This window comes from Chelonoidis abingdonii, chromosome 6 (genome assembly GCF_003597395.2).
Source record: "Chelonoidis abingdonii isolate Lonesome George chromosome 6, CheloAbing_2.0, whole genome shotgun sequence".
In the NCBI taxonomy this organism is placed as follows: Eukaryota; Metazoa; Chordata; order Testudines; family Testudinidae; genus Chelonoidis; species Chelonoidis abingdonii.
In genome coordinates, this window is record NC_133774.1 from 118095781 (window position 1) to 118123508 (window position 27728).

General features: G+C 42.9%; 1 protein-coding gene across 3 annotated transcripts in view; it reads left to right on the forward strand.

Annotated features, from left to right (window-relative positions):
- The first annotated feature begins 209 nt into the window (after window positions 1–209).
- The window catches only part of TEK (TEK receptor tyrosine kinase), a 68185-nt gene continuing 40666 nt past the window's right edge, over window positions 210–27728 (forward strand). For all 3 annotated transcript variants that reach the window (XM_032783904.2, XM_032783905.2, XM_032783906.2), the window contains exons 1-5: window positions 210–409; window positions 17547–17858; window positions 23118–23228; window positions 24468–24620; window positions 26526–26657. In XM_032783904.2, the coding sequence (XP_032639795.1) occupies window positions 358–409; window positions 17547–17858; window positions 23118–23228; window positions 24468–24620; window positions 26526–26657 (760 nt within the window). In that variant the 5' untranslated portion in view covers window positions 210–357. The remainder of the gene's footprint in view (window positions 410–17546; window positions 17859–23117; window positions 23229–24467; window positions 24621–26525; window positions 26658–27728) is intronic.

The following is a 27728-nucleotide window of genomic DNA, read 5'->3' on the forward strand; positions in this document are numbered from 1 at the left end:
GGTTCTCTGAGAGCAATCCCCTGCCTCTCCAACCGCCCCAGATAAGTGTTATGATGTATTGCTAGATGGACAGGGTTTGCAGCGCCTCACAGTCCTGTTGATACAAAATGCCTTTAAGATCCTGCCTTTCCCATCCTAATCTACAAAGGAAACAGGAAAAAGGAACTTAAACTCCCTGTACTCAGACAGCAATGAGACTGTTATAGCCCACTCCAGCACTGCAATTTCTTGCCTCTGACTTGTAAACAAGAGTCCTCATACCATGCAAGGGAAGAGTAACCAAGGTCTACCCCACTGAAAGGATAATCCTAACCCCATGAGCTGCTGTGGAAACTGGATGGAGGTATTTTGGAAAGCATGGACTCTTTAGCACATTTAATTCTCTGTGGATTCAGCCTGATGATTTCAGGTAAGACTTTGCGTTAGTTACTGAGCTAGCATTGTCGAGGTGCCGTGGCTTTACTGTTTCTCACACAATGTACAGACAAAAGTGTCTGATCCTAAAATCCACACTCCGCTGATGTATCTCTACTAGCATAATTCTCACATTGACTTCAGTGGGATTATTTGCATGAGTAAGGATCTCTCACTTTGGGTGAAGATAGCAGGATTATGCCCTGATTCTTTGTCAGAGGGTGGCAGAAAGCATTTGGGATCTGTAGCTAAATCCTTTTTAATCTACCTGATGTTTGTTCACACTTACAAACGCTACAGTGTGGATTTCTCTGCTGAGCCAGTAAACTTTTTCCCTGAGCCAGTCGCTTGGAAATGATCACCACATGTTGTTTTGGTTTTTTTTGTAAAATCTGTTGTAAATGTTGACTCTTACTGTCCACCTCACAAATATAGAGGTGAAACACACCCTAACCGATAAAAATCAGATATGTGTTCTATCTAGTATTTATTTTTAGCTAGATTCTTTCAGCTGCTGAGTCTAGACACTAATTATTGTACATTGAAGCATGAATAATATGCATTAAATACAACGGATTGGTTCATTGCAAATACTGTTTAAAAACAAGTCTGAGTCAACAATATTATTACCAGACATCATTTACTTGTCTAAATAGTACTAATTCTTAGGTACGGATTTCCCATAACTGGTAAATGTATATTTATGATTTTATTAATGCAAAGTTTATTTCATAGCATTAAGAGCCTTAAGGGTTAGAAATGCTTTACTCAAATACTCATTGTTCTGAGTATTATCTTCTTTCCATGTGGTTCTCTCTCAGCATTGATGTGTAAACTCACACCACTGTGTCTCCATCTGACCTGTTTCTAGGCAATCTCCTCAGTGTAAGATACAAAGCATAAACCTGATAAACCTAGAGAGAGGCCTCCAACCAGCACCCCAGATTTTTATTCATCCCTGAAAAGTGTAGCTTCAGATCTAATTTTTCTGGCTCCAGGCCATCTCTAGATAAAATGTAATCTGCTACATAACTGCAGGCTGCTACAGTAAGAGACAGACAGTAGTAACAAAAGAAAACAGAATTGTTCACTGCAATATAACTTGTTCTACAATCTCTTGATCTTTATGGGTCACAAAAATGTTCAGAAGTATGATGAATGGTCAACAAGAAGGTCTGGGGTTTTAAGGGTCTTTTTTAGTATCTAGAAAGGTCTGTGGCTATATGCAGGCCAAAAAGTTTACATAAAATGTGATGAGTGTGTGTGTATTGTTATATAATTATTTCTACGTTAGGTTGTATAGTGTGCATTCCTCTTTTGTGGTATGGGTTGCTTGCTTGCTGTAGATGTATAGCAATGCATCCTATTTAACTCTCAGATCAGTACTGACTTTTCCCTTTAGTGGCAGATAGGCTATGCACTGAGTGTTACATACAGAAGATAAAAAAGAGAGCTTTGTTAACTTGAACTGAATGGGACAACACTACACCCTTCTCAGAGTCAAATCCCCCCTTGGTCTCTTCCTTAAGGCCAGCTCATAGCGTATACCTGATTGCTACAGGAAGCAAGTGTCATAAGTAGATAGGTAAGGGTTAATTTTCTTTTACCTGTAAAGGGTGAACAAAGGGGGAACCAAACACCTGACCAGAGGACCAGTCAGAGACCTGGATTTTTTTTAAGAGTCTGGGAGGGAACTGGAAACTCGGGGTCTTTGTTGTTTTCCTCGGCTGTGAGTAAACAAGCTTTTCTTCTAACTCCATCTTCTCTCAAATATTCTACTATCAAGTGTGAGTACAAAGAAACCAAAGTAATCGGCTGCGATGGGCTTTGATTTGTATTTACATGGGTGTTGATTTGCTGGACTGGTTTAATTGGGCTATCTTTTAAATCAGACTGTTTATTCCTATTTTCTTATAAGCCATATCCCTGTATTGAGTTCTTAATGCAGAGTGCAGTATATGTAAGTTCTTTCTTTTTTTATATAAAGTTTCTTTTAAACTTGTGGGAGTTTCTTTTCCTATTGAGGCAAAGGGAGAGAAATTTCTGTGCCCGGAGCTTGTTACATCTGTCACAGGCTAGGGGGGGAGAGAAAAGCCCATGTCCTATGGGTTACTTTCCTATTGTCCCAGCGGGAAAAAGTTACGGGGAAAGAAGAGAGAGAGAATCAACTCGTTCTCTTGTGTTTGAGGTTTTTCTTAGTTAATGCTACGAGAAAAGGGAGGGTGAATCTCTTTGTGTGAGCTTAACTAGTTGATGCATAGCCTCAGGGAAGTAGATTATCCTCGCTGGGTTGTATTCAAGGAGCATAGTAAGGCATCGTTCCGGCCGACATACCAAGGAAAGGGGGGGAAGCTGGGGGATGAGATAGGGAGACCCAGGGGGCTCTGGGTCTTGTGGGGTCCCCCAGGGATAAGTTGGGGCGACTGGAGGGCTGATAGGAGCCAGAATTCTATCTGGTGGCAGCGAGATAAGGTCCAAGCTGGTACAAACCTGGGGGGAATCATAGTAAGCACCCAGATTTTGGACGCTAAGGTCCAGATTTGAGACAGACGCTTACCACAGCAAGTAAATCCATGAAGTCATAGGAATGTGTGAGAAACAAAAGCAAGCTTCACAGACTAGCAATAAACACAGACAGTGTGCTCGTTTGAGTTTGGCACTGAAGAGCTGCCAGTCACAGCCTTTTCCACAGGACTTGACCAGTTAGGTGTGTATCGTAGTCACACCCATCTCAATAGATCTGTCAGCCTTCCCGCTTTTGTTCAAGTGTGATATCATGTTTCCTGGGGCGAGCGGTGGAAGACAATGCTAACCCCCTTTCCTCTAGATATAACAGGCGGAGTTCAGGAAAGCGGTATTGACATTCTCTGAGCAGGGGACACATTAAAGTCAATGCAATTGGCAGACTGTGAACTGCCTTAACCTTGTCCCAAATAGTTGTGGGCTTTTGTGGGCGTGCTGCTGGGTAGGCAAAAATGTACTCCACCCTTGTTCCAAGGTGGGGACCATCCCTCTGGGCTTGACTCCTGGTTACATTAAATGCCCTGTAATTTCCTTTACTTCATCATCATCCACAGCCAAAAGACTTGATTCCCAAAGATGCTGTTGAAGTGAGATATAATGAATGCCTCTCTCCAACAGTACACAATCCAAAGTACATCTCCATCATACTGACAAAAGGGACAGGTTTAATGCTAGCGATAAACCTGAAGCAAAACCAGGAATGTGAACACTCCTACCTTCTGTGGAGGTTCTGTTCTACACTTCGCACGTGGCCCTTAGCATCATGATAGGCTGAACCAAAGCCCTGGATCCACCCCCACTCCACAACATTTATGGAAGTTTGGATTCAATTCCCAACTTCATGGCTTGAGCCCCAGTCAGTTTCATTCAGAATGGGAGCAGTTTTCAGTGCTCTTATATTCACTTTAAAGGACCAAGCAGGGATGTTATTAGGAATAAACATTATAACTTGTCCTTGGCCTGTTAGCAGGATTCTGAACCAAACTGGGAACCTATTTACAGTCTCTCACACTGCGCTTCAGCAATGTTAGTGTCTGAGCCTCATTTTAACAGCCGTGAGCCTGGAAAAGTTAACAGCAATTAAAAACATATTCTAATACATTTTGCCAACTATTGCAGGTGGGAAGCTTATGAATTTTCAGACTACTAGGATGAGCAACACTGGTGAAGTTTTGCCTCCCACCAAGCATGAGACAATCCAGATGGCTCCTAAAACTTAGGGATGGGAGAACCCAGTGGGTTCCTAAAACTGCTAGAGTTATTTTTTCTTATTTTATTTCAATCCATGTATGGTGAAAACTGACCTTCAAAGGCTTGCAGCAAAAGCATCTGTACATTATAACTATAATTCAGTGTGTGTGTGTGTGTTTGTGTGTAAAGCTAAACAACTATAATCAAAACATACCAAAACTATATTATACCATACTGTACCAGAGGTTCTTCAGAATGAGGAATAATGAAATTAAAGGAAATGAAAAGACAAATGAGTGCTGTTTCTCATCACGTTTTTTTAGTTGCACCTCTAAATTTTGAAAAAAGTTCTAACCTAGAATATCTGCTAAAGGAGAAACAGAGCCAGGGTTTCTGGTCCCTCCTCCCCAGGAGTGGGTGAGTTATGGTGTCTAACGATTCTTTCTGTCTACAGCACTTGGATTAGTTACAGCAGGTAGTGGCACAGTGTCCTGGTATTTTTCTAATGGCTCCAGCAGTTTCTGCAGAATTTAAACTCTTTGTCAAAGCTAATCCAGAAGATATGGGCTTGATGCAGAAGTCATGGGGTGAAATGCTCTGATCACCTGAAAAACAGTAATTTTATATAGGACGTCAATCTAGATGATCATAATGGTCTCTTCTGGCTGTAAAATCTATGGGTTTGGGTTTTTTATTAACTTTCTAGGTACACGTGTGCAAAGAAAACCTTGCAAATGTGACGTAATGCACAACCTAAGGGGTTGCAAAGGTGGCTGTGTGTCACTTTGGTAGTTATACAGCACTGCTCTGTGTCTGCTGTTGGTGTAAGTTAGAGTAGGGCTATTCTAATAAGAGGAGTTCCAGCAGCTGGGAATAGCTAGAGCACAGAGGCCTTGGCCCAGGCCTGAACCCATCAGATTCACAAGAGTGAAGTGAAATCCCACGATAATCCGAAGGAGATGGACATATTGTGTCACGAGTAGAGCTGGTCAGAACATTGTCACTGAAATTACATTTTGGTAAAAAAATGCTGATTCGTCAAAGCTGAAACATTTTGCAGGGATGTATCAATTGCCATGAAACTTTCATCAGGAGAGTTTTGGGTCAAAGAAAGAGAGAGAGACTGACTGTAGCTTGGTGGTTAGGGCCTAGACCTTGGATGTGGAATACTCAAGTTCTTCCTCTGATTCATAGTGGTCTGGGATGAAAAACTGCTCTGGATCAAGTAGAACAGGGACTTGAATTTGGGTCTCCCAGGCCAGTGCCCTAACCACACACAAAAGACTTTCATTGTGATTACAATGAAGCTCACTGGAAAGCCACAGGCTGGAGTGCAGGGATCTGCGATGAAGCAGTTAAAACACATGTAACTTTTTAAATATACATGTATGATACCCATCCTCCAGTTAAGTCTGATAGATCTGTCCCAAACTCAGCAAATACATTAACATTTGCAAGATAAGGGTCAAATGCAGAGAAAAGAGCCAGCTCACCGAAAAGGGCTGTATAATTCACCAACGTATTTGCAAATCTGTTTTTTTTATTATCCAGTCAACTCCAATTAATGACAAAACCGTACATTTTAAAAACTAAAATAATTTCAACTATGGGTTTTCCTTTTCACCATTTATGCTGTTTGTTTACTTTTTGCATTTTATTCAGCCTGGAGGGTGAAATTAGACTGGGTCAATTTCACTTTCAGTTTCCAGCAAGTGTCTCTCTCTGGTTCTCATGTACCAGCATAATGCTGTTGTGTTTGCCTTTCTGACAATGCACAACAACGTTTGCATCTGAAACAACTATTTTCCTAGGCTTTTCTCTTTTCATGTTGTGAAAACATTTGTATTCTCTCTAGGTTTTCTACTCCCACCCCTTATTTTTAGAAAATTGAAATGTGGGACCTGAATTTCAATTTATGCGAGTGTTTATTTGAAAATCAATTTAGATTAGCTTTTCCATCATTTTAAGAGATTACACAGATGACTAATAAAATAGACTAAAGTATATAGGAAGCCAAGGGATTAATTCTCCTCTTATGTCAGTTTTATACCACAATGATAACTGGATTAGCTTCATGGGAGCTGCTCCTGAATTACAGAGCAAATGAGATGAGAATCAGATCCACTATGTACAAGTGACACATCATTCACCTTAACTTTCTTCATCACTGGTTTCAAAATGAGACTGTCAGCAATGGCAACGTGCTGATCCACTTTTCACCAGGAAGCAAATACTGTTTAATAGTTCAGGCTCCCACCCAAATCCCTCCCTTACTATTGGTAGAAGAACTCATCTTCTGCTAGGGTATCTTTATCATCACCACCATGTTAGCTTATAAAACCCAATCTCCTCCTGTTTCAAGAAGAAGTCTTCAATGTTGTGTGAGATATACTCAGTCCCACAGAGTCTGGGTATCCGCAGGATATGAGATCCATTCTTTACACAGAGCAGGCACATAATTGTCTTGGAGTAGGTAAATGAATAAGAAGAAAGCAGAACAGGGGAATCAATTGATGTCTATATTTTAAATGGTAAGTTCTTAAATCAGTGGGACTCTTTCCACTGACTATAATCAGAGGCTTCAAGTTTTATTCCTTACCACTATTTATCAGTTATAGTTTTAATTTTATCATTTCTGGATGTTAAGTGGCAGAGACAGGCTTGAACAATAATAATGTATTTACAATGATGTATCAGCTTTGTCTTTCTGCTGAGGCTGAGCTTTCAAGGGGATAGTTAGTTTGGTAGGAGGCAGTTTAGTCTTCCGGCTACTGCACAGGATGGGGACTCTGGAGAGTGAGGTTCTCAACCTGGCTTTATCAATAGCTTGCTGGATGACCTTAGACCAGTCACTTTGCCTTGGTTTCCCCCTCTCTACAATGGAGATGATGACATTTATTTACCTTTGTGAAGTGCTTTGAGATCATCTGATCAAAAGCGCTAGGCACTATAGAGCTAGGACAAGATGTAATGGGCTTAATCTGCAGCAAGGGAGATTTAGGTTAGAGAGCAGGAAAAACTTTAAGCATGGGAATAGTCTTCTAAGGGAAGTTGTGAATTCCCCATCTTTGGAGGTTTTTAAGAAAAAGGTTGGACAAACACCTGCCATGGATGGCCTACATTTGCTTGGTCCTGCCTCAGCACAGGGGACTGGATTTGATCATTTCTCGAGGTCCCTGCCAGCCCTACATTTCTATGATTATTATGAATGAAACTCAGATGCAAAAATTTCACTACATTTGAGAAAGTACCTGGTCATTGTTATCTTTTAGTCACCAAAAACATTTGGCATTTTTCATGTCATCAGTGGACTTTGGATTCCATAAGATGGACTCTGGACCCCAGAGCCCATAATATTCAGCAAATACTTTAAATTAAAAATAAAAAAGAAGGGAGAACTGTTTCTCATGAACCTGTGCTTATGGCCCAATTCTGCAACCCATGTCAGAAGTTCTTACAGTTCACTTCAGCCACTCCCACTAGTTAAGGAGATCTGAAATTTTGAAATGGAAAATGTTGACAAAACTTTTATTCAACATTTCAAATATTGTCAACCATAAAATCATAGAAATGTAGGGCTGGAAGGAACCTTGAGAAGTCAAATCCAGCCCCATGTGCTGAGGTAGGACCAAGTAAAGCAGACCATCCCTGACAGGCATTTGTGTAACCTATCAATAACTCTCTTCTCCCTCCCAAAAATAACAGGATGGTGTCCCTGACCTCTGTTTGCCAGAAGCTGGGAATGAGTGACAGGGAATGGATCACTTGACGTTTACCTGTTCTGTTCCTTCCCTCTGGGGCACCTGGCACTGGCCACTGTCGGAAGACAGGATACTGGGCTAGATGGACCTTTGGTCTGACCCGGAATGGCCGTTCTTATATTATGTTCTGATGAATTTTTTGTGAAAATTTGGATCCATTTTTCAACCAGCTCTATTAGGAAAGATTATTCTATTCTTATAAGTAAGTGTGGCAGGATTAGGTCTATAATTGGTGCATTTCTTTGTGAGGCCCAACAAAATTATAGCTGTAAATTTCAGTATTGGTTAATTTAGTATTGTACTTATCATAATAAATAAAATACTGCATTTCATTCTAAAGATTTGTTAGAGGAGCTGTCAGGTTTGATTACTTTCTTTAACGATATTGCCAAAATGATGTACTTCCTGGTTTCTAAATAGATTTAGTAGTACCACTACTAATATGAATTTGTTTAGAGCCACCGAAGTGCCGATATCCTCCTTTCTGTACAATACACAAAAATAGAGACAGGGCAAAGAGCTTTCAATCTAAAACATAGACACCCTGAGAAATCCAGAGGTGCAGGAGACTTAGTGGTTGGGTTTTGTTTTAGACTTTTGTGGGCTTCATGGAAGAAATGTTTTTTTAAAGGGGCTTGAAAGACGTGAGGTTGATGCCTGGGCCAACTGGGCTGTCTGTTTTCAATATACTCTAAATTAGTCTTAAACCCCATAGTTGCATAATGTCATATAACAAATACACAGCAGAAGGTCCTACATTTACCTGCTAATGTGCCACGCTCTCTATGCTGAGGTTGAAGGCCAAGTACAGACTGTAGCCATCCTGTTGCTAGGGTGTCCATTTGGCTTATTTTCATGTACCCAGGTGGGTCACTAGAAAAACTAATTTAGTTTCCCAACAATAGCAAAGGTCTATATAAATCCAGCCTAAACTTTTGGGATTTATTACATTATAGTCTCCATTTAATGATGCTGTTTTTACCCATGATGATAAAAGGGTTTGATGTGTGAATTGAAGTGATTCCTTGGATAAGTTTCCACCTCCCCAAAGGTTATAGAAGGGTTCTCCACTACAAGGCAGGACGGTGGTAATTGGAACAATCAAATTACCACTGTAATAGTATTTGGCATTTCTGCAAGTTCCACTCCAGGATCTTAACTTAGTTTACATACATATACAAATGAAGTCAATCTCACCACAGCCCACTCTCATCTCATTTTACCGATGGGGAAAACTAGTCACCGAAAGGTAAGTGACTTGCCCAGGAAGCTTGTGGCAAAGCAAAGAATCTAAGCCAGCTCTCTCCACATTTCCATGTCTGTGTTTTAATCATGAGATCTGTTCCAAGCTGCTATCTTATGTGCAAGAATCTAAGCTTTCATTTAAGAAAAATGATAAGTTTCTAGTCTGCACTGAGAGTGGCATCTCAAGATGGTAGAACTTATTTTGTGGGTTTATTTTTTCCCCCTTTCACTCCCTGATTCAGACTGGATAGTGTTCAGGGAGTGTTCAATGCTCTCAACTCCCATTGAAGTTCAGTGGCAACTGAGGGTGTTGAGCATCTCACCGGAGCAGCTCAGCACTTCAGGAGGGGCTTCTTTCTATCTGTCCACAGTACAGGAGGAAATGCAGGTCCATGTGGGCCCCAAGTACACACAGACATTGCCCATGTCCTTAAGGATATTTCAAAAGTTTCATGTATTTAGTTAGTGCCAGCTGTTGCCTGGGCACGTGATCCTGGCTGCAATGGAGGCAATGGGAGTTTTGCCCCTGATTTCAGTGGGGCAGGATTTTGTACTGGGCACTGCAGTCATGTTACCTGAATCCATCTGAAAATTCTTTTGAGATATGGCCAATTTCCCTTCCGAGAGAGGAAATTCTCTGCCAGTGCTTCCTGAGCAGCTTCTTCCTCCCTCCGATTTCTCCTTGGAGGAAAGGAATTAATTGTATTTGAAGTATGAATAAAGCCAGCCTACTTGGTCCCCGCGTGCTGAGCACAGCCCTCCAAGGCAACTCTCCCTATAAAAACAGCAAAGACCTCCACCTCAACAGAGTACCAGGGCCAAAAGAAACAAGCAGATCAACTTAATACCAGGGGGAAAGAATGAAAAAACACGGCACGGGTGGGTCATAACAAAGCTTCCCAAAGAGTGATACAGAGCAGGGAACACTGGACAATGCCTACTGCTCCACGAAGGGATTGAAGGAATCAGTGAATGCTTCCTGGAAGAAATCTGCCTGGATATGGGATTGAAATAGGCTGCACAGTGACAAAGTAACCCAGAGCACTAGGGAGGTCTCTGGGCCTTGATTCCCAGTTGACTCCTCTACTAGATGGACCCTGCATGGTACTCACATACCCAGCTCTCTCTTGGTGTTGCTCTTGTTATATTCCTACTATGATCAGAATTCAAAGGGGATCTGTTTTTGATGCTGAACATTCCCAACTCTTAATTACATCATGTTGTTAATAAGGAACCCTAAAATCCAGACTCCTACCCTAACAAGCTCTTTTCCTTCCACCTTTCCGCTGTTGCCTTCCTTCCCTGTGTCTCACATTGGTTCCTCATAATACTAATGAATAAATAGTTGATGCACTTATATAGCACTTTACATGTTCAAAGCACTGTATAAATATTAACCAGTTCTCAGATAGGTGGTTGGGTTTTTTGTTTCCTCAGAGCTCTCTGTTGATCTGGTTGGCACAGCTACATTGAGTGACTGCTCTTCTGAAGGAAAGCTAGGGACTCCATACTTGAAGGTTATCAGGCAATTTTTCAAAGTGCTCTCACATCCCCACGCATACTCACATTGTCTTGCAAACCACCATGCCTTATCAGGGCCAGGGGGCGTAAAGGGTGCAACTTTTGGATTATTGAGTCAAGGGGTTCTGTTCCAGAGGTCTGGTGCCAAGAAATAAAAGATTTGTCATTACATTTATCCCATTCTTATGATATTTTTGCAAACTATGGCACTGATCTCCCCCAAACAGATTACCAGATCAACTTTAGCCTCAGCTAGTGTCTGGGGCAGCAATATTAAAAAAAATTATTAGAGAGGCTTTCTAGGTCTGCAAATTGGCATGCACCTAGGATGAGTGCCAGAGAATTCCTCTGAGCCATCTCTTCCGGTTACTCCTGACTGAGCACTAACTGGAGAAATAGCATGGCACAGAGGACTGGTGGGGTACATGGCAGTGTGTGAATGCCATTGCAAAGGAGGAGTTTTGGTGGACAAATATGCAAAGGGTTGTGGGGAAAGTGCAAAGTACTCTTACATTCCCAGGGCAGCACGTGACTCCTGCATTTCAGGAGGTTGGGTGTGAGCACTGGAAGCTTCCTAGAAGTGAGAGGGGGCACCAGCACCTGAACCATGGCCCCTCCTCCACCCGTGCTCAGCATTCTCCCCCGAGGCCCCACTCATACACCACCCCCATTTCACCCCAGGCCCTGCTCTGCCCCTTCCCCGAGGCTCCCCCTACCCTTTCCCCCCTTTCCTGAGGCCCTCCACCTGCCACCTTTTTTCCTCTCCCCCTAGACCCTCCCTTCTTTTCCCTCATCCCATGAAGCGCCCCCCTCCACCCCTCCCAGAAAGGGCAGAGAGGCATGAGCAGTGGGCAGGGGGGACTTCAGGGGAAGAGGCAGAGTGGGGATGGAAAGAGGAGCAGAGTGGGCCAGGCCACAGGGGAAGAGAACAAGTGGGAATGGGGCCTCGGGGCTGAGCCCGGTGGGGCCATGGCCCAGGCACCCTTTCGGCCTCCAGAAGATGGTGCACTGCATCCTGTTTGGGGCAGCTTAGCCTCCCCTGGCCTCTTATACTCACCACCCATTTTCTTCTCCCTCATGTACTATCAACCACTGGAAGTGACTGTGAGAGCTGTGCTGATCACTTACAGTATTCCCTCACAGTCTAGTGAGGGATAGTGCAACCCTTGGATTAGTTGTGCTCAAGTGGAGTAGTGCTGAGCTCCATGAGTATCTACATGGGCAATTCCTGTCTCCACAGAGGTAAAGTGTGTGTGTGGAGGTGCAGTGGAACAGACATTACTTTAATTTTGTATTTCTTGGTTAGCGGAGGATTAAGTTTAGCCACACTCCCGGTTCTGGAACAGCACAAGGCAGTGCTGGGCAGCCATAACTCTGTGTCAATAGTCTTTTGGCAGTGAATTCGCTGTAAGTTACACCTCCCATTTCCAGTGTTCACCACCTGCGGGTGCCTCCTTTTCCCAACCCCCCTTTGCATACACAGCAAATCTCCTTCCTGCAGAGGTCAGTCCTACAAGGAGAGGGGCAGGAGTCAAAGGATTTTTTCAAGGAAGCACAGGGGATCTTCACTGATACAGAGAAAGGCTGTTTCCTGTCTGTGTTTATTGCGTTCTCAGAGAGCTAAATCCTTCAGTCACAAGTTGGGCAAAACTCCCATTGACTTCAAGGGTTAGTTTTGCATGAGTTTTGCCACACTAAGGAGCGGGAGTTCCTCTCAAATAAGAATAGCAGGATTTGGCCGTGAGAGGCGGCTAAGGGGTATGCTGTAGGCAGTTGGCTTGCAGCAGAAATCTACTTTATCAGCACTTTCCCCTAGGGGCTTGTCTGTATGGTCAGATAGAACACAGCAAGCTGGGATGTAAATCTACCTTGCACTAGCCTGCTGCACTTTAACGCAGTGGCTTTCAACCTTTCCAGACTACTGTACCCCTTTTAGGAGTCTGACTTGTCTTGCGTATTCCCAAGTTATATCTCACTTAAAAAAACTACTTGCTTACGAAATCAGACATAACAGTACAAAAATGCCACAGCCACACTATCACTGAAAAATTGCTGACTTTCTCATTTTTACCATATAGTTATAAAATACATCAATTGGAATATAAATATTGTACTTACTTTCCAGTGTATGGTATATAGAGCAGTATAAACAAGTCATTGTCTGTAAGACATTTTAGTTTGTACTGACTTTGCTCGTTCTTTTTGTGTAGCCTATTGTAAAAGTAGGCAAATGTCCAGATGAGTTGATGTAGCCTCTGGAAGACCTCTGCGTACAACCAGGGTTCATGTATCCCTGGTTGAGACCCACTGTTCTAATGGACTGTGTGGACTCTACTGCTGGGCACGAAAAGTTCCCTAGTGCTCTGTGACCTACTCCAGTTTCAAAGCGCACTATGGAACATTTAGTGCATCGCAGCTGGGGCCACAGGGACACTTCGTGTGCAGCAAGCTAGTGCAAAGTAGATTTATACCCCAGTTTACTGAGCGCTAACTGTTCATATAGACAAGCCCTATATCTAAGGGGACTAAGGGTGTAATCCTTTGCCACTTGGAGATATCAGATGTCTTTCTATTACTTCAATGGTTTTTAGTTCGAGCCCTAGAAGTCCAGTCCTACAGATGCTGAAGCCAGTGGGAGTTGAGAGAGCTATTCTCCTCTCAGGAAATGCTCAGCACCTTGCGGGATCAGGCCCTCATTGGGACCATCTATCTAGAGATGGATGTTTCATTAGCTCAGAATTTGCACCTGGTCTATATTTTCATCTCCAGCTGAAATGGATTCCAGCTATGAGACTTTGATCCCCAAGGAATAAATGACTCTTGGTTGGCCAGACCGTCAGTTCCACTGGGATAGTCTCATGTACTGGGCATGCCTATAGTACAGCTGCTACATTGGCACAGCTATGTGTCGATGCTGCTTACATCAGTGGAAGCGGTTTTTCCTTTGATATAGTTCATCCATCTAGCTCAGGGACGGTAGCTAGATTGACAGAAGTCGTCTTCCATCAACCTTGCTGAGAGGTTAGGTTGACCTACCTATCGTGTTCAGGATGTGAGCAACCCTCACAGCCCTGAGCAATGCAGTTAGGTGATCTCATTTTTAAGTGTAGGCCAGGCCTTAGATAAACGATGGACCTGAGTCTCCATTGTTCTGTGCCTTGTGTTTAGTCATTTCACCTCTGCAAAGAAAGAGCAAATAGGATGTAAAGTGCTACCATTCCGATTTGACACTCATTATATCCACTTTGCACCGGGATCAATGCCTACACAAGACTTGGACCCCAGACTAAGATTCTGCGGCTTTTAAGGGATATTAAAATTCCCCTGCAATGCGGGAGAAAGATGTTCTCTTTATTTTTTGAAATCTATGTTCATGTAAGCAAATTACCTGACTGCACATTAAAGGCAGGTGCGGGGGTGGGGGGCGTTCTCCGACTTGTCAAAAAGATATGTGCCCCTTTAAGGGCTAGACATCTGGAAAATGACTTGCTGTGACAGCTTCAGACCAGGTCAGCATGGGGATGCTGACCCATCCCACCCCCACAGGTGACCAGAAAGGGGGCGGGAGGATATATTTGTGTCCATGTATGTGCTATGGAAGCCCTTCCTTCTCAGCTATTATCCATGCATTTTCGTTCTAATTTACAACCTTGCTTCAAACTCCACCACTCCCGGGGAACACACTACATGTAACAATCCCCCCCAGTCATGGAGCTGGGATCCAGATTTGAATCTGAACTTCTCCAGAGTTTGGGGAAATTAGGATCCAGTGTTGGTCCAGGCCCATGTTTAGTTATGGATTGCCAGAATGTGGGATGGCTCCTCAGCTGCTCTATATTGCCATCCCCTTGACTTCTATAGAGGTATGCTTCTTTCCAGTCAGCACTCGATGCTCTGTAGGAAACACCCATAGACAACTGTTGTAGAACCTTCATCCTTAAATATTGACTTCAGTGGAGTGGCTTCTGATTTACCCTGGTTAAAAGAAAGAGGAGACTTGACCCTAGAGTGAGCAAGGAAGAACTGCTCATGTGAGTAGAGACGGCAAGCTTAGACCCTAAATATGCAGTAAATAAAAAATAAATAAAATGCACACACCCAACTGGCCTTGATTGCATTGTACAGCTACTTAACTTTAGCTGTATTCAGACAAGTCATTTCTGTAATGTGCTACAGGATGACTTGACTTCTTTGACCCTTGGCTTTATGCAACATTTATTTGAATGGCTGCTACATCCTTTCCAGAAGGTTATATCTCTCTGTTATGTAACATAAGTTATCTGGGTTGGCACATGAAAGGGTGGTAACTGCAGCACTCTGGCTGGGAGGGATGGCTGTCAGTGTGTCTTAAGATACTATTTTCCCCTGAGAAGCTGCTGGCATTGCATGCTGTGAGGTACCTCCTCCCTTGGACTAAAGCACAGAATACACACGCACACATTCAGAATCTGCAGTAAGCACTTTGACCTCTTTATCTAGGGCTAGACTCCTTGCTTCAAATCTGAAAGCTGTTTGCAAACAGAATGGCACAAAATATTGATTGCAGAGAGCCTGCTGGTATACACACAAAATACAGCTGAATCTAAAGCTGGAAAATAAAGGCGATGCTTAACAGAAATCCGTTATTGTTTTCATTTTAGCTGAAAAATGACAGCATTTCCCTACTCCTTACCCTTATTTCCAAAACCGAAAGCACTGAGCATAAGGGATTCTGTATCTCACTCCCTCAACAACTAAGACTTACAACACTTTCTAAGAGAAAACATTGTAATTATCCTTCTCTCTGTATTTAGCTGCTGTTTTTAAACAGTACCTATCACCATAGTATTTTAAGTCAGTTAAATTTATTAAAGGGAGCCTTATCTATTGGCAAACTCACAAGATTAGAAGTTAGAAAGTCTGGTTTATATCACCACAGACTTCTTATGTCCTCTGGAATGTCACTTAACCTCCTTTTTGCCTCAGTTTTCCAGTCTGTAAAATGGAGATAATAATACTTACATTTTGGTCACTGGTTAAATGGTTGAAACACACTTTCAGATCTATGGGAGACACCTCAGATGTCCAAAGTATTTGTTGATGTTCTTCTTATTAGTTCCTATGGCTATGTGACATGTCCATACTATCAAAATGTAAGTAATATGTACTTGTTGGAAAGCCAGTAAGCATGTGCTGGAACTTAAGTGCTTTCTTAAATTGCGGGTCTTTAACTGTTGGAAGCACTGATCACTGAAAAGTGTAAGGAACCCCTGTAACTCTGTTGTTTGTTGTTCTCATCTGGGTTTTAAAGCAATAACCATATTAAACTGCAGATCAGTGAGGGAAGGGGATAATGGGAGAGAGTTTAAGTTTTTAGTTTTAAAGTGATTTTATGTCTGTAGAGCACGAAACAGCCAACATATAATTAGCAATGTTAGGTAAGAAAAAGGGGGTTTTCTTTGATGGCAAGAGGGGTCTGATTCTCCACTGCCCTGCACTTTGCCTAGCCATTGGCACCTTGGCAAAGTGGGCATAAAGAGGGTGTTTTGATTTGGTAATGTTTTAGATGTGCATGGGTCACAAGGTACAAAGCAGTGGAGAAGCTGGCTCAGAAATTTGAAATATGGGAGTATGACTGTCTCTTAGAGGCATATTTTCAGATAATGGTCTCAATTTTTCCTGGTACAAATTCTTCCCATAAAAATTAAGGCCCAGATAAGGAAGCTCATGAATAATAAAATAGATGCTATTATTTTTTATTATTATTATACGTCAATTGATGGCTACTTGGAGCAAGTGCATGGCCACTGATCCATGCATGCAATTATACCCACAGTTATGACACAACAGTCTCTCTGTGCCCCTGCTTCTTAGTGCTGGCCTTAAAGGCTGTTCCGTAGGTTTTGGATGTATGATCCATGAAGAGGTGTGAGGAAAGGATTTGTGTTGCCAGAGAGGTGGCTCACTTCCCATTCTGCACAAACTGGGGAAAGGCATGAGTGGAGGTTCCTCTCCTTCCACACATTCCAAAGGCACAATCTGGGCTCAGGGTTTGCTCCCAAAGTAACTAGAACAAAATATTTACATGCACCCACTTTGCACCCAAGGTACAAAGCAGTGGAGAAGCTGGCTCAGAAATTTGAAATATGGGAGTATGACTGTCTCTTAGAGGCATATTTTCAGATAATGGTCTCAATTTTTCCTGGTACAAATTCTTCCCATAAAAATTAAGGCCCAGATAAGGAAGCTCATGAATAATAAAATAGATGCTATTATTTTTTATTATTATTATACGTCAATTGATGGCTACTTGGAGCAAGTGCATGGCCACTGATCCATGCATGCAATTATACCCACAGTTATGACACAACAGTCTCTCTGTGCCCCTGCTTCTTAGTGCTGGCCTTAAAGGCTGTTCCGTAGGTTTTGGATGTATGATCCATGAAGAGGTGTGAGGAAAGGATTTGTGTTGCCAGAGAGGTGGCTCACTTCCCATTCTGCACAAACTGGGGAAAGGCATGAGTGGAGGTTCCTCTCCTTCCACACATTCCAAAGGCACAATCTGGGCTCAGGGTTTGCTCCCAAAGTAACTAGAACAAAATATTTACATGCACCCATTTTATTTTAGTTTAGTGTTCAGTAAGCATTGAGGAAGCACTGAGTGTGGGGAAGGGATAGCTCAGTGGTTTGAGCATTGGCCTACTAAACCCAGGGTTGTGAGCTTGAGGGGGCCAATTATGGATCTGGGGCAAAATAGCAGGGGGCTTGTCTGAATGACCTTTCAGGGTCCCTTCCAGTTCTATGAGATAGGTATATCTCCAAACATTATTATGTCAAAAGCCCCTATGTGAACAATCAGAAATAAAAGAAAGACTTTGCAGAAAAATCTTTTTACCTGTTGTTTATTTGTAGGTAAAGTGGAGGCAGCGCTGGACCTGATATTGATCAATTCAGTCCCTCTAGTGGGCAACTCGGAGACATCGCTTATCTGCATTGCAGACAGATGGAGTTCCCGCGAGTCTGTCACAATAGGGCGAGACTATGAGGCCTTGATGAGCCAACACCAGGACCCTCTGGAAGTTACTGAAGATGAGAAGAGAGGAACAGCCAAAAAAGTGGTGTGGAAAAGGGAACAAGCTGGTGAAACTATCGGCGCTTACTACTGTGAAGGGAAAGTCAAAGACGAGATGACGAGGATACGTACAATGAAGATGCCACTAGGAGGTACTGTATGCAGGTCAGACCAGAGATGTGCGAGCCCCACTAGGGGACATCTGCTTGCAGTTTGGCTGCTACCCTTAAATAACAGGAGCAGGTACAGTAGTGGATCCAGAGTGGGCAAACTGGCCTGGATTCATGAAGAACTGATCAGGCCCAAATCCAAACCAATCTTTTCTGAGGCTCAGAAACATTTGGTTAATGTTCAGAGATAGTATTTTTCTCTTACATTTTTGCATGTTTTGTCCATTTCTGGTTGTACGCAGCAGCATAAAATGGAAGCAATAAAATATGGCAAGAAAAACCATTGTGGCCTCATTGAACCCACAAAGCAATAACTACAGTAACTCTTACATTGGGCCTTTCATCTTCAAAGCACTTTAAAAACGTGACTCCTACCCCAAGTAATTTCCATAATCTGAGAAAAACCAGAGGGCTTGTCTACACAGTACAGCAAACCTCACTCTAACTTGTTACACTCTAACTCCCCCATGTAGACCCTGCTGGTGTGCTTTAAAAGGTACCTTTTAGAGTGCATCAGCAGGGTCTATACGGAGCAGTTAGAGTACAACACTGAACACTTTATAAACTGAGTTCCTCTAGTGCACTTTGCCATGCTGTGTAGTCAAGGCAAGAGACTCCACACAGTCTACCAAGAATTTCACTATTGCCAGCCAATCTCTTTTATGTAGAAGGTGCTCTGATATCAATGTGGTGAGCAACAGTATTAGATAGATAGATAGATAGATAGATAGATAGATAGATGAGTTTAAAAGCTAGGAGCTGTTGCTATGCTCTGATTCCTAGGCTGTGCCTATTCATAATGGAAATTTCATCTATGTATCTTGATCTCATGAGACTTCCAGGCTGTGTTCCAAAGCAAAGAGCTTGGCATAAGTTCCAGAGAAACATAAGAACTTTTAGATAATTTTCTGCACTTCATCAAACATTAAAACCTTTGGAAGTTCACTCATCACTAATATTAGCACAATATGTTATGGTACCAACAGTTCAAACACCCCCACTCAGCCTGCAAATCCATTATTGTGCACAAATACTGTCACAATGATGGAAATTGTAGAGTGAACATATAATAACACTTTCTCTTGCTCTCTCTCCCCAGTGAGCAGGGCTGAAGTTTCTTTGTTGTAATGTGGTGTGAGCAGGCCAGGTGGATTTTGCATGTTGCTCTGAAGGTGATAAGGTTTGTAGTTGTTCTGGCTTCTACTGAGAGTGCACTCCTGATTCTCAGGCCTGTCACCAAGAAAGTTCTGTCCCTTGTACTCACATATGTCTCAGGTTGCCAGTTCCATTGTTCTGTTCAATGGGGGTGGGCAGTGTTCATGATCAGGCAGGTGAGGCAGACCCTCAGGTAACAATCTACAAAAGGCTTTGACGATGGGGGCCAAAATCTTGAATTTGGCCTTGTATCTAACAGGAAGCCAGTGTAGATAGCAGGTTGTTGGGGTGATGTTCTCTTGACTTCTTGTGTTCAGCAGATGAGATGACGGGTTCTGAGCCCATTGTAGCTCTTTAAGGTCAAGGGCTACATGCCTGGGAAGAGAAACTTACAATAACCAAGACTTGAGAGCCCAGCAAATGGATCACCCAGGCTAAATCTGTTATATTCAGAGGAGATATAATCTTCTTACCGGCTGTACATGAATTTAGAAGGGGCATTTTGGGGGTCTTGATTATTGCATTTCTACTTTTCAGATGATTTTTGCTAAAAGCTTTGGCTGATATGGTTTGAGTTGGATCTCATCAAAGAGCCTATTATGTGCACTGAGTAGTAAGCTTCTGGATGGGTGAGAAAAAGACATGGTAGAAATTCTCAAAGCTATTAAAGGCCACAGGGAGAGGAAAGAGAGGTGAGGGAAGGGCTGCGAGGTTTGGCAAAACTACCGTAGCTGGCAAATAGGCCTTTTTCCTCTCCAAAGTTATTATCTGAATAATTTTAAAGGCTTCTGAAAACACTAAGGGTTTCTTCTCATCCAATGAGTTGAACGGTGCACTGTGTGTCCAATTGAAGACAACAGGAGCTGTTGAATGATTGGCCATTTTGAAAATCTAGCAGTTGCTTTGGGCCCCTGTCCATCATACCACTTAAGCATGTGCTTAACTTTAAGTATATGAATAGCCCCATTGACTTTAATGGGATTGCTCACATAGTTAAGTACATGCTTATATGCTTTACTGGGGCCTATGTGTCTATATATAGACGTAAGAGCCTAACTTAAGCTGTTCATGTTTGACAATCTTGGCCTTTATAATGTGAAAATGTAAAGGAAGAACATTTTTCTGCATGTAGAGGGCCAGTTCTCCTATATCCTGTATACCCTAGACTTGCGTGGCATATGGTATGTATAGTATAGAATCTATTCCTAGTGACTGAAGGGGGAAAAATTGTAACACAACAGAATCTTTCTACAGAGGAAGGGATGGTTATGGATTTATAGACATGTAAGCCAAAGAGATCTGGGGCACTTCTACAACTCAGTTCATTGTGTCTCTTTAAGGAGTGGGCTCATATTGTAAAATAATTAATTAAATGCAAATTATAAGCTAAAAATACATTGGAACTGAGCCCACCAAGGAATGTGGGTTCCTTTCCATTACAATGATGTTGTGAAGAAAAGGTCCCATGGATAAACTAAACAACTCACACAAAGAAAATAGAAAGGAAAAATAAAAGCTGAACTGTAAAGCGAATTTCTCATGAAAAACAATTAATACTAGCTGTCTACATTGAAAACAAAAAGCCACCGAACCAAACACCCCAATACTTGGAGATAGGGTACAGTTCCCAGCTAACACAGACATACTCGTGCTAGCTCTCAGTGAGCTAGTTGCACTCAAAAAGTAGTGTAGCCGTGGTACCATAAGTAGCAGAGGGAGGTGATATGAGCTATCAGCCCTGACTCCAATTCATACTTGGGGTGGCAAGTCCATACTGCTGCTTGCTGCTTCCAATGCTGTCATGCCTACATTGCTCTTTTTAGCTCGCTAGCTCAATGGGAGCTGGTGCACATATGTCTATGTGTGCTGGGAATCACACCCCCAGCTCCGACTGTGAATGTAGTCATAGGATCAAACACTTTAGCAGAGCTGGTTGAATCCAGGTTGCAAGAAACTTGTTTTTAAAAATGTTGCTTTATTTTCTGTTCACAAATAGATTGCAGTTTTCGAAATGGGTTTGTTTCTTGTGAAAGCTATTGAGTTGGCAACAATCTGGTGTTGTTCACAAATTTGCTGGTTGTAGGAAGCAGTTATTTCATTATTCAGTTCTTGGAATTCCCTGTGTGGCTGTGTAATTGGCCAGGCAAGTCCAGATGCCTATGCCTAGATAATACTGTGCAAGGCCGCAAACCTGCAAACACTTATGCATGTGCTTAACTTTACGCACATGAGTAGTTTCACTGAAGTGAATAGAACTACTTGCATGGTTGGACCAGCTTCTGTTGGTGAGAGAGAAAAGGAGGGACACTCTGAGTTAGTTTCCTAGACCTGAAGACCTAAATGTCTGTGTGGCTCAGAAGCTTGTCTCCCTCATCAACAGAAATTGGTCTAATAAAAAATATTACCTCATCCACGTTGTCTCTCTAATATCCTGGGACAAACATGGCTAAAACAACACTGCATATAATATAATACAGCAGTTAAAGTATTTTTATATGTCATTTCAAAATGGAAATAAGTCTTGATTTAATTTCTTATCAAAATCTTTTGCAACTAAAGTTTTGTGTAATTTTGACTTAAAATGTCATTTGAGGTTTTTTTTTTTCCATGGTTGGTTTCTGGATTTTCAGGTTTCTCACTCCCCTACTCCCTTTCCTTCACTGGTAAATAGCCAAAAATGTGTGAAAATGAATGAAACTCACTTTTCACACTTATTTACTGTCTTCCAGCTGGAAAAAATTGGAAAACAGCAGGAAAGTGTGTGAAAGTAGGTTTCTGTTTTGGGCATTTTTTTTTGTTTTGAATTTTCCAGTTTAAGAATTTTTTAAAAATGCATTGAACTGCATATTTTCCCATGGAACCAGGGCTGGTGCAACCATTTAGTTGACCTAGGTGGTTGCCTAGGGCACTAGGATTTGGGGGCAGCATTTTCTTTGGCAGTGACCGTGGCAGCCGGATCTTTGGCCACCCTGGTCGCCGCCGGCATTTAGGCGGAGGGAGCTGGGGCAGGGGAGCGCGGGGAGGGCTGCCTGCAGCAAGTAAGGGGGGGGAGCAGCACACAGAGGAACTCCCCACCCCAGCTCACCCCTGTCCCGCCTCCTCCCTGAGCACGCCATGGCTGCTTCACTTCTCCCGCCTCCTAGGCTTGCAGCTCCAATCAGCTTAGGTGCTGCAAGCCTGGGAGGTGGGAGAAGTGAAGCAGCGACGGTGTGCTACCCCTGGGGGTGGAGGCGGGCAGGGGTGAGCCTGGGCGGGGGGGGTGCCTCAAGACAGAGGGTGGGGGCTGGGGAGCTGTCACGGGGGGGCACCTCAGGGCAGTGGGGGAGCTGCCGCTGGGGCTGGGCACCTCAGGGTGAGGGCTCGGGGACGGGGAAGGGAGCAAGGTGGAAGTTTCGCCTAGGGCACGAAACATCCTTGCACTGGCCCTGCATGGAATGTTTAGATTTTGATGAAAAGATATGTTCAGACAGAAAAAATTTTGGTTGAAAAATGTTGCCCAACCCTTCTCAGAATACATTTATTCTGTTGTCCTCAGTAAGGAATGGTGCCTTTCAATACTTGTGGAAAGTGTGGTGAGTTAATTTTGAGCACTACACTATGCTATTCCTGTCTTCCAGTAGGCCTTGTATGACACTGATGTTCTGACACTAGTTGCATTTCACTACATCATAGAAACTTTCTTTGCCAGTGAAAGATCTTTTCCTAGTAAATTTACCCAGTACTTTACCCAATCTATTTATAAAAATTGTCCCTAGGGCTAAAAAGACTTGGGAAATTATTCTACAACTGGTTGGTTCTCTTAGTAAGGAATTGTTTCCAGTTATCCAGCCAGTATTAACATTCTTATTAATTTCCTCACCTTGCTTCTAGTTACACTCCCTTATTGTTCAAGCACCTATATGCCCTGCCCCAAAGCCACTGCTGCAACACAGAGCAGGAGCTGCTGAAGGCAAAGGAAATCTAAACATATGAATCACCAGTGATGATTCTGCTGTAGATTATCCTCTAGCTTTCATCTTAGGGGACTCACAGTCATTGATAATATTTATAGTCATTGATCCCATGTTTTGACCATTTTCATTTTAGCTTCCTTCCTCCCAGTGGCCTTAACTATGACAGTGAACAAGGGAGAACATGTGAACATTTCCTTCATCAGAAAGATTGCAAAGGAGGAAGATGCAGTGATCTATAAAAACGGTAACAATTCTCTCTCTCTATTTCCCCCTCACCCGTCACCGTGATATCCTAGCACCTGGGTCACTACATTAAAATAATTACTGATGACACTTTTGCTGTTCAATTGAAGGAAGCATCATTTCGTGTGCATTTAGTGCACAGAGAAGGAGCCAGATTGCCAACCCTAAAAACAGAGTTCATCAAATTATTTGCTTCCCCTCTACAATTTCTTGTGCTCTCCAGTTCCCCAGTTGTTGTGCCTTTGCTTTTAATCTTACAACTCCCCGCCTTTGTATCTCTGCCTTGCATCCCTCAATATCTCCTATGCTATGCTGCTCTAAGTGCTTCTGCCTCACTTCCTCTTTTTCTGTTTACTTGCTGCCTTCCGAATTCTCTTCCCCTTCCCACCCCCCCAACTCCCCCTGAGCACTCCAGAAGCTGGTCGTCTGACTGAGATCTCTCTCTGCTCCATTGCTACATAGCTTACCCCCTGTCCAAGCTTAAGCAACGATGAGACCAACAAGATTCCAGAAGAGAGTAAGGGTCTGTGTTTGTGAATCACTTTACATGATCAGGGCCTAACTAATGGCCAACACTTGTATATGTATGACAGTGTGAAACCATAGAGAAGAGGCCATCCAAAGTGACCTTATTCATAAAAGGAAATATTTGCAAATATACATACACATGTACCATGCCATGCGAATCAGCTGGCATCTAACTAGCTGAAGCACAACGTGAGCTGATCCTCTAAACCAAGCAGAATTCTGCAGTTCACTGACGGCACAGTGAATATCCCTGCAGCTACTTTTCAGACATTAATTACCATGTTGTCAGGGCCGGCTCCAGGCACCAGCTTATCAAGCAGATGCTTGGGGTGGCAACTGAGAGCAAGAAGGCACTTTCAGGTATTTGGGAGCAATTCGATGGAGGGTCCCTCACTCCTACTGGGAGCGAAGGACTTCCTGCTGAATTGCCGCAGATCGTGATTGTGGCTTTTTTTTTTTTTGGCTGCTTGGGGCGGAAAAACCGCTGGAGCCAGCCCTGCATGTTGTTCAACTCCTATGCAGTGGTAGCTGGAGGAGAGGCAAAGAAGAGGTTTTGTGCCCTAGCCATGTCACGATCAACAGATTTGTTTTGCGTGGTAGACAGCTTGCTTCATCTGAGATGACCTCACCCACTGGCTGACCTGAGCTCCTCTTGTGAAAGGATGAATGGATGTTCTCCTCTGTTATGATGTTTTTTCTGCTCTCCTCTCAGGTTCTTTCATTCACGCTGTGCCCAGGCATGAAGTGCCAAATGTACTAGAAGTGACCTACTCTGAAGTCCTGCTGCAGGATGCAGGGGTCTACTCTGCCAGATACATAGGAGGAAACACCTTCACCTCTGCTTATACAAGGCTGATAGTAAGACGTAAGTTTCCCTCTTTTGTGTGTTGATCATTCTTTGTTTTTGTGTTTTGAATCGGTGTTACAATAGAACGGAGAGCCAACCTTTGTAAAGCAAAATAGGGGCCGAATTCTCAGGTGGTGCAAACTGAGACCATTTGCCTCGAAGCAGGGATTTTGGTCCTATCTGCCTAGTGTGTGCATGCTGATGCTGTTTTTGAAAAGGTGGGAGCCCAGCTTTCAAAAATGCTGTCTTGGGCAGCTCAATCAACATGACTCTGACCCAGAGCTTGGTCTTTGGGGGTTTACCATAGGATTTCCTAGTAGGTGCCAGCCAGTGAAAATTCTGTTTAGATGTCTAGAGGACATGGGGCCTCTTTTGACATCCAAATGCCATGTCGACACATTAAATGCAAGCTTAGATCTGAAAATTCCAGCCCAAGTCTGGATTTCTCTAGTCATGTTTCTCTGTTATTGGAGCTGCGTCAAAAATTTTCCATCATCACCTTCACAATCATGGCTTTGCATTAGAAGATCATAGGAAGTATAGTGACTGAGAGAGGGTCACAGACTGAACACTGCTGAGCCCTGGCAGTTCCTCCAGCATCTTGCAGGAACAGGTCTAGCATACATACTCTGATGTTTGTGCTTGTAATGGAGTCTAGGGACTGGTCTTTGCTCCTCTTGAAGATAATGAAAAAAATTTCTATTGGTTTCCAGAGTTCAGGAACAGGTCCTTAGTAACTTATCAGCCTAGGAAATGGTAAACAATGATCAAGACAGGAGTTTGTGTTCAGGGTTGGCTCTAGGTTTTTTGCCACCCCAAGCAAAAAATTTGCTGCCGCAAGCTCAGGTGGGGCTGGGGCTCACAGGCAGCGCTGGAAGCGGAGGGAGTGATGTCACCTTCTCCCAGCGCCTGCAGGGGCTTTACCCCCTCCCCCCAACCGTGCAGAGAAGCCCCGATATAAGGGATGGCACAAGGTACCGCAGCAGCCAGTGTGCAGATGAGGTGGCACAGCCTGTACTCCCCGGCAGGACTCACTCTCCCCTCCTCAGGTTGTGGCTGGGCCCTGGCAGCTCAGCATCCCAGGGCTGGGGCTTCCCCTTCCCGCTGCGGCTAGGGGCGTGGTGCCCTCACCCCGTCTAAGTGGCAGAGCTCCGAGAGCACAACTGCCCCGAAGAGAAAAGAATGACTGGAATGTTGCCCCTGGAAATGTGGCACCCCAAGCACATGCTTGCTTTGCTGGTGTCTAGAGCTGGTCCTGTTTGTGTTTACACTTCTATTAATTTTGTTTTTAAACAGTTTCTAAAGATAACTCCAGCAAAGATAGTGAGTGAATTAGCCCTAATATGTTTCTGTCTCCTTGAAAGAAGAATACTGTGACAGAAATTTTCTCAGATTGCCAACCACAGGCACAAAGCCAAAAATGTTCAGCTTAAACCAGCTGGCATATTATAAGCACCACATCTTTCAGAGCAGATGTAACTGAGCTCCTGAATATTTGTAGTCAAAGTCCTGGGCATTTATCAGAGCACATGTGTTAAACGTAACATCCTTGCCCAGACAGAGCAACTCTGCTGAATACCAGAGAGTGCAACTCTTCCTGCATTAAATCCTCCCTTCAGTTTCAAATAGCAAAATTCTGCTTTGCTTCCTTTCTTAAAAGCATGGTGTAGAGTTACAGTGCGCTGATAAACAGCTGCTTTGTTCCTCTTGAGAAGTGACTGTATTTCTGTAGCAAACAAAGTAACACTTAATATACTGTGTAGAGTTTGTAAGGTTTTTAAAGCCCTTTAGGGTCCCTATGAATCAGAGGCGCTATATACAAAGCCAGTGTTATCGTTTTGATCAGACAGATCGTCGTGGTTTGTATAGTGTGTGAGTGTGTGAGAAAGGAAACAATTTACTATTATACTTTTTGCATAAAAGGCTGTGCAGCTCAGAAGTGGGGCCCAAGGTGCAGCTCCATCTGCCCGGTGTGCATGAACAATGGCATATGTCATGAAGATACTGGAGAATGCATTTGCCCTCCAGGTTTTATGGGGAAAACATGCGAGAAAGGTAAGTACACACTTTCTCTTCAGATGTATCATTTATTTCTACACAGCAATGTTGGCAAAAGTTCCAAGTGGCTCTCAGTCCCAACCAGTGTAGCTTTAGGGGTTGTCACAGATGAGGAGGGTCCACGGTTGAGTCAACATGCCCGGTGCTGCCTACTCTAACATGTGGGATGCATACTAGAATGTTCGGGCCTTAATATTCTGATTGTAGTGCGGTGCTGCAGATATCAGAACTGACCTAGAGTAAGATCTGACATCTGAGCAGTGGTACTATAGAACAGATACATTCAATCCTGTAATCTCAGGAAAGTGAAATTAATTAAGGCCTGATTTACACGTGTACCTAACTTTAAACAGGTAAGAAGTCCTACTGAGGCCAGTGGCACTACTTGCCCGCTTGAAATTATATATATCTATATAGCTATATAGATGTTAGGGCTGTCGATTAACTGCAGTTAACTCACGTGATTAACTCAAAAAATTAATCATGATTAAAAAAATGAATTGTGATTAATTGCAGTTGTAATCGCACTGTTAAACAGTAGAATACCAATTGAAATTTATTAAATAGTTTGGATGTTTTTCTACATTTTCATATATGTTGTATTCTGTGTTCTAATTGAAATCAATGTGTATATTATTTTTATTATAAATATTTGAACTGTAAAAATGATAAACAAAATAAATAGCATTTTTCAATTTACCTCATGCAAGTATTGTAGTGCAATCTCTTTGTCATGAAAGTGCAACTGACACATGTACATTTTTGTTACATAACTGCACTCAAAAACAAAACAATGTAAAACTTCAGAGCCTACAAGTCCACTCAGTCCTACTTCTTGTTCAGCCAATCGTTAAGACAAACAAGTTTGTTTACATTTACAGGAGATAATGCAGCCCTCTTCTTATTTGCAATGTCACCAGAAAATGAGAACAGGTATTTGCATGGTACTTTTATAGCTGTCATTGCAAGGTATATACATGCCAGATATGCTAAACATTCATATCCCCCTTTATGCTTCAGCCACCATTCCAGAGGACATGCTTGTTAAAAAAATAATGTGTTAATTAC